Here is an 8,259-nt window from a genome sequence, read left to right on the forward strand (position 1 = left end):
AAATGTATTTATTATTTAGGAGAAATGTCACCAAATATTGAAAGTAATTCATTTGTTAATATTTCAACGAATATTGTTATTGTTCCATTAACATATTTAAATGAAACATTTGGCTCATTAAATATTGCTAAAGGATTAACGAATGAATGTCAATTATTAATAACATATACATTTTCTAATTCGAATAGATTTTCTAATTCGAATACATTTTCTCAACCTAAAACATTATCTAACTCGAATACATTTACCAAATCATTTTTAATAAATTCTTCATTAACATTTGTAAGCACTTTAACATATTTATATTCTATCACACAAACAATACCATTATATAATACGCAAATAAGTTCATTTACATTTTCATACATTAATTCATCACATACATTTTTATTTTCAAGTGATTTTCAAACAAATGAAAATAAAAATGTAATTATCATTTCTGTTTGCGTTGTAGTCGTCGGAATTATTATCATTTCATTACTTGTTATTCTTTTAGTTAGAATCAAACATAAAAAACATTTAAGTGGAAAAAGAGAGAAAGAGAGCATTGAACCAAATAATGTTGAAATCCAAAACACATTTCAAAATACATTCAAAACTAATATGGATGAAGATCCATTTGCTGATGATTTTAAAGAAGAAAAATTTATCAATCAAATTTAGAAGTTAGTAAAAAATAAAAATAATATATTTTGAAGCATTTTAAAATGCCATAACTTGTTTATATGTTTGGTTAACCAAGTCCTTTGAATAATTATCCATTGGTTTGAGATCTTAATTAAGATCTTTGTTGATCCCGACCATAATTTCAATCAACTCAAAAATTTATAAATAAAATTACTTTCGAAGATTGAAAACAAAGATCTCAAATTGATCTTAAGATCTGTTTAAACAGCCTTCAAATGCATAAGTGGAATTTATCACTTAAATGAAGAAGATAAAAAAGCGATTGTTCAATGCATCTAATCATTACACTTGGGATCATATTCATTGTCATCATTATTCGAATAATAATTTTTCCAGAGATAAAATTTGCAAATCATTTGTTACTTGTCTGACTTTTTCCATTTTATTCATACTAAAAAACGCATAATGAATCCAAAACATTATATTTTACACATCAATTCTTATATCAATATTTTCGACCTTATTCCCAATTCTTATAGCGCACGACGCGTCAGAGTTATGTAAGCAGAAGCTATCGATGTTAATATTACCCAAATAGTCCGGTCTTAGTCCATCATTAAACATCAAAGCGAACACCGAGTTATCGACCACCCCCATTCCTATCGGCAGCTGCCGGTGCACCTCAAATTGCTTAACGGTCCTCCCGAGTGAAGATCTTTCGACTTCACCCATAGCCCTCAAATCGATGATTGCCAATTTTCCATTTTCATCTGCTACCACCAAATCCATCGGCATTGATAATGACGCGTTACAACCAACGATTACATCGTTACCCCATTTAAACGATATTTCCTTTTCGTTTGTTCTTTCATCATAAATATTGATCATACAATTCGGTTGTTCTTGAATGACATAAAACAAAGAATTAAACGGTCCAAGCCATTGCATCCTCAAAACTTTGCCTTTGTCAAACATTACTTCGTTATTTCGTTTTTGTGTTTCAACGTCAAAAATATATCCTTTCCAAAATTCACTTGATGCTAATATATGATAATTATTAATGTTATAATCAGCAGTAATGAATTTACAGATATCAGGTTCAGACATCCAAAAACTACATATAGGTTCAATTGAAGAATGTGAATCAATAACTATAACTTGTGAACTATTACTTACAGCTAATATTCGATAATCATTGATATACGTGTTATATAAAATTTTCGATGGATTCGATTCACGTTGCCCAAAGAACAAATGAAACCTTTGTGGTATTATCGCATAATTAACTTTCGGGTTAAAGAAGTTATACATTTGTTCATTATTAAATGGGGTTTGACATGAAATTATCGCTTTATCATCAGAACATAATAATAATCCGGATGGTGATATTGCAGGCTTATTAATGAACTTATTATTAGTTAAACATAATAATGTACCTTTGGAATTAATTTCGATTTGTTCGTCATTAAATTTATCATTGGAATGTATGATACAAGATAAACATGACTTTGTTAAATTGGACTTTAATTCGATTGGATGTTTATCATTAATTTTGTCTTCAATATAATTTAAGAATTCGATGATTCGATTCGTTACTATTGGCGAAAGTTCAAATGGAAATATCGATAACTTATGTGAGAAATATGTAATCAATGGGTTTTGTATTGATAAACTTATGTCGAATTTCTTACAATACTCTAATAAGTCATTATCAAAGATCGACGATAATTCGATAAGAGCTTCTTCACGTACAAATGAAAATGGATTATCCAAATTCATAATTAACTCGAAGTATAATATATTTCGTAGTTTATCAGTGGGTTCTAAGTTACGTATTAATTGTGCAATCCGTGATATTAATGTGGAGCGACATAATGGATCTTCTTCTTTGTTGATATTAATTTCGGTTTTGAATGTTTCAATGTTATTCCGCATTTTACTTAGGTATAGATTGGATAATGTACGTACTTTGGATGAGCTATGTTTTGTTAGCTCAAATATTTTTGGAGATATATCTTCAAATACATCAAATTGGATAAGACAACATAACGATGATAATATTAATGACTCGGCATCTGCATTTAATATTATGTTCTTCCAGAAAGTCGTTTTGGTTAAAAAAAAAGATTTTAATTCTGAAGATAATAAGATTGATGCGGCTATAACAAATGAATAATTGGATAACGTCTTAGTGTCATATTGCTCAATTTCATTCATCTTGTTGACTAATATTGGAAACCCTTTGGTATCAAGAAATTTATGTGTGGTCTCATTAGAGATTGTAATAAACTTTTTTACAAATTTAATGGAACGCACAAAAAACTTAGGGTTCGCTAACAATGGCGCAATCCATGATAATTCTATTGGCGTTTCTCGATTTATGTTATATAATATAATCCAATTTTCAAGTTGCTGAAGTTGTTCTTCTAATATTTTGTCAAATGAAAAAATAGATTTGATGTTTGGGTTATTGATCGAGTATAAAACTCGATCGACTTGTAAATCAAATACATCCCATAATGGATGTAAACTCATATCAGGTAATGTTGGATATGAGATTGGTCCTGTTGATAAAAACCTTAGGACTCTACATGCGAATATAAAATGATAAAATAATTTTGTTGTAACTTTATCACTCCGAAATAGTCGATAAAATAACGTCAAATCATTTTTGGATAAGGTTTCAAACGCAATACAATCGATAAATTGATCCAATACTTCATCTAACGACGCTAATATCGAACTATTATCATCTAATAAAATTAATGAGTTCAGCGTTAACGGTTTTAATATTCCGAAGTTTATTCCGTCATAGTTTTGTGTTTGAATGAGCAGTGAAATTTTTGATGGGGAAAAGAGACACGAAGTGAATATGTCGTAAGGAAGGTGTGGTGTGTATGGAGTGAACTCGTTGGATAACGCGAGTACAAATATTTGGTCATTATACGTTGTTCGAAGAATATCACAATATTGTGACGAGTTTGGACAATCAAAAATGAAAATAGAAGGTGACGTTTGGATGGAACAAAAGTCAAGAAATTCATTCGGCGTAAATATTGTGTCATTTGATTTTTGATTTCGGATTTCATAATTTTCCCATATGTTTTTGGAACTGTAAGATGATGATTTATGTGTGGAAATATTAAGGGAGTAATCATTGTTGAGAAGAGGAGCATAAATATGACAAATTAAAATTTCATCTTCTTGTGAAGCTGTTAATGTTGAGAGTTTGGAAAATTCTATAGTGCTATTTGGAAATTCATATTTGTATTCTTTCTCAAGTTCTGTACAAACTGTTTTGAAGGCAACTTCATCTGCTAAATAGGAGATATCATTCCAACAAAATACTTTGGGTTCTTTGGATTTTTGGTCATGTGAAAAAGTGGAACCTGTATCAAGATTATCAGATACTTTGGAAATTATATGAACCTTTTTATTCTCAATTGATATTTGTTTTGGTAATAAATATGTTGAATCAGTTGGCTCAATTCGTTTAGGAAATTGATGGTGAGGCTTTGAAATATTTTGTTGCATCAATTCATCAAGAAGTTGGCTCCATTTCTCTGAGTTGCTCATTTCTTGATGAACGGTTATATTTAACATCGAAATAACCGCCCCGATAGTCTATCGTCTTTTTTGCCAATTGAAAAAGAAAAAAAATAAAAAAAAATGTTTTTATTCTCTATTTTTAATATCAATTACAATTATGGATATATTTCTCTTTAAATTATCTGTTATTAGTTCGAGTTTTATTAAGTCAGCAAATTCTTGAGCAGAAATATTTTGGTTTTTAGATAAAAAAGAAATTTTCTCTAATTTTTTATCCAATTTTACATTCGATATAATTATCCATTTATCATCATCAGATAATTTATTATCATTACTTTTTATTTTAATATTTCCGAATACATTTGCATTTACAATTTCTCGACTTAAATTTTGTCGAAGAATTTTCATATTTCCATTTTCGTTTATAGTTATAATTTCAGCATTACCAAAAACAAAAGAAACGAAACAATTTTCTTTTAAAGACAAAGCAGCGAAAGAAATTGTATTTGTGATAACTTCGATACAGTTTTTATTATTTATTAGTTGTGAAATAATTGGTTCAGTATATGAAATGCCGTTACTTCCATTAAATGTAACAAAAAGAGTTAAATCACTTCGGCAAATGTTTACATCGAATGAAATCGAAAGTTTATGTTTAAAAGTCGACAATGAAAACCAATTTTGTAATTCATTACCGAAAATTTTTAATTTTTTGTTTTCGTTTTTAATATTTGTGTTCGAATTTGATGTGTTTATATATTTTAATGGGAAATTTGAAACATTTAAATTTATTTCTGTGTTTGATATATTTAACTCATTAAGTTTCTGCAAATAAAAATTATTTGGAAATGTTTTAATTTTATTCGAAGAAATTGATAAACTTTGTAAAGATGGAAAAGAAAAATCTTCGGGCAAACAAATTATTTTATTATTCGAGATATCCAAATTTTTTATTTTCTTTGATAAAATTGGAAATTCGTTCAAATTATTATACGAAATATTTAACGAAATTAAATTCGGTAAAAATGGAATTGTTTCCAAATTATTTTTTGCAGCATTAAGTTCAATGAAATTAATGTTGTCAATTAACGAATTGGGTAAATTATTAATACCACAATTAAATATTGTTAAAGTTTCGAGATTTTTTGGAAGTTTATCGGGAAGTTTTGAAATTAAATTATTTGATAAATTTAATATTATTAATTCACTCTCAGAAATATCAGTTGGTAATTCAGTAATTAAGTTATCCTTAAGATTTAAAACACGTAAATTCTTTTGGCTAAAAAGTTCTTTTGTAACAATTTTAATTTTGTTGTTTGAGAGGTTTATATCAGTGATGTGATTTGGAATTTGAGAACACTCAACTTTTTCAATACAATTTGCGGTTAAGTCGAGTTTAAACACATTTTTGCAATTTATTTTTGGAATTGATGAAAGTTTGTTGTATTTAATGTCAAATATACGAAGAAATTCCATTTCAATTGGTTCAATATTTGTTATTTCATTATGAGAAAGATTTAATGTTGAAAGAGAATTTTGAAATGATCCGACATAATTAATTTGATTATTTGAAAGATCTAATTTTGTAAGATTAAGAACATATAATTGTTCTGGGATATGTTTTATTTTGTTATGTTGTGCATAAAGAATAACAAGAGATTGTGGAAAAACTGAAAGTTCTTCAATTTCGTTATGTGATAAATCAATTTGATGAAGATTTGGAGTAACATCAGCAAAAGGCGGAAGAGATTTGAGTTTATTACTTGATAAGTCAAGGACTGTTAATAAATCAAATGAAATGTTTGGATTGATATATGAGATTATATTACAATGGAGTGAAATTCTTTGGATAGAATTACTTCCAGAATCAATTGATGAAATAATGTTATAATCAGCATTTACACCGGTAATGCGAGAAAATTTTATTGGAAGTTTGGTGATTTTATTACAACCAATATCAAGCATATCAACATTTAATAATAAATCTGGAATTTCTTCGATATCATTTGAAAATAAATTTAGACGTACAAGGTTGGCACTACTCAATAAGTCACATGGAATAGTTTTTAAATGGTTATGAGAAAGATCAAGAAAAAATTGCTTATCAGTTTCCTCAATAATTTCTTGAACGAAACCCTGTGGAATTTTATCTAATCCCTGATTAGAAAAAAACAAATCAGTTATATGCTTTTTTTGGGCTTTCTTTGGCTCATTTTCCATTTGTTTTTGGATTTTTGGGTGTCCCAATAATGGGGCACCCTCGAATTTTCAAATGCAACTTCTCGCAAAAGCATGCAAACCTTTTGTAAACGAAGAATGCTGTCAAGCAATCCTAGTAAATTTCGATTTCAAAAATAAGGAATGCCTTTCATTATTTATAAGCAAAGGCATAGGATTTGGTTTAATATTTTTTTCATCAATTCTTAAAATTCCACAATTAATTCAGATTATAGTGCACAAAAGTGGCAAAGGACTTAGTGTTACTTCGTTATATATGGAAATTGTTGCAAATGTTCTTGGTCTTGCATATCATCGTCAAAAGAAATTTCCATTTTCTACGTTTGGAGAAACTATTATAATACTTATTCAGAATCTTTTGATAGCATTTTTTACAACTCATTTTGATCCCAAGTACAATTTATTTAGTTGGGACATTTTTCTTTTATTAAATTCTTTGTTAATTTTCTCGGTCGAAAGAGGCGTAATGACAGATGGAATAATGGGATTTCTATGGCATGTTTGTTTGCCGTTATCCATTGCTTATAAAATTCCTCAAATATGGCATACGTATAAGGCAAAATGTAAAGGAGAGTTATCTACATTAAGCTGCTTTTTGACTCTAATGGGCTCTTGCGGAAGAGTTTTTACAACTCTTCGTGAACTCCATGATTGGTCTGTTCTCACAATGTACATTTTAAATGTACTATTAAACGGCACAATTTTGGTTCAAAGTATCATATATCCAAAGGAAAAGAAGCCTGCAGCATTTGATTAGCTATATATGAGTATACTTAAAAAATTGTTCAAAATTAAATTTAGATTTTTTTTTAATTATATGTTTTCACAATCATTAAGCTGAATAAATTAAAAGATAAGTAGGCAGTAACTGATGTTTTTTTTCTCTTAGAAATTCGGTTTCCTTTAAATTTTCCCAAAAGAAAATTTGCCAACTTTCCAAAGAGAAAAATGATGAAAATTCATCTTATTGATTTCGAAGATCTGGACATTGAAATAGAAATCGAAGAAGGAACGACAACTATGCAATTACTATGTTATATTCATGATAATTTTGGAATTGATGTTTCTCATTCATTTCTCATTAGAAATGGAATTGAACTCGAATTTAACGAGAAACTTACACAAGAAATGTTTGCTGATGATAACTCACTTGTAGTTTTTCACCGAAAAGTTTTTCCAGAAAAATCTTTTCCAAAAGTAAATCGTTGTTTTAATTTTAAAGATACTAAATATCACGAATACTTTCAACCCCCAAAGTATTACAGCAACGACAATAATAATAATGATTTACTTACTCTCTCCGAAAATCCGTTCGAACAATTTCGACAGTTAGTAAATCGACTAAGAATTAACGACCCTTCTTCTTCGAGTGGATCAGAATCATCTAGTTCCGCAGACGATGAAAATCTAGAGGATTCTTCATCAGATGAAAATGACGAGAATGCTGAAACATCAAGAAACTACAGCCAACAAGAGAGAGAGGATATAGAGTACCTTGTTCGCTTGGGTTATGCTCCTCGAAGTTTAACAATTCAAGTCTATGAAACAGTCGGAAGAAATGTCGAAATAGCAGAAGGCGTTTTAAACGGATATGATAGAGATGGAGAAATTGATTACCAATATGCATTTTTATCATAATTTTCTCGAATAGTTAAATGATTTTATAGTAAAAATAATTATTACTGATTTGGAAGATAACTTAAATTGACCAAATTTTTTTTTTAGGTATCAAATAGTTCGGAAAGTGTTTGTTTTTATTTGAATAGTCGAAAATTAATCAATAGATGGTTCTTTGATTGAGTAATTTCTCTTATTAAATTAATAACTATTATAAAAAAATAGATA

The 8,259-nt window shown here is 28.5% G+C and overlaps 2 protein-coding genes across 2 annotated transcripts; one reads left to right on the forward strand and one right to left on the reverse strand.

Annotated features, from left to right (window-relative positions):
• Positions 1 to 1,113: 1,113 nt before the first annotated feature.
• On the reverse strand, positions 1,114 to 1,575 carry GO595_001531 (uncharacterized protein; the record flags this gene model as incomplete). The annotated part of the gene is made up of 1 exon (XM_067914340.1): positions 1,114 to 1,575. The coding sequence occupies one exon, from the start codon at positions 1,573 to 1,575 to the stop codon at positions 1,114 to 1,116; it is 462 nt and encodes a 153-aa protein (XP_067778321.1).
• Positions 1,576 to 7,362: 5,787 nt separating this feature from the next.
• On the forward strand, positions 7,363 to 8,052 carry GO595_001532 (uncharacterized protein; the record flags this gene model as incomplete). Its single annotated transcript, XM_067914341.1, has 1 exon — positions 7,363 to 8,052. One exon carries the CDS (start codon positions 7,363 to 7,365, stop codon positions 8,050 to 8,052), a length of 690 nt encoding a protein of 229 aa, XP_067778322.1.
• Positions 8,053 to 8,259: the final 207 nt, after the last annotated feature.

The sequence above is a fragment of the Histomonas meleagridis genome, assembly GCF_020186115.1.
Source record: "Histomonas meleagridis strain 2922-C6/04-10x chromosome Unknown contig_145, whole genome shotgun sequence".
NCBI lineage: Eukaryota > Parabasalia > Tritrichomonadida > Dientamoebidae > Histomonas > Histomonas meleagridis.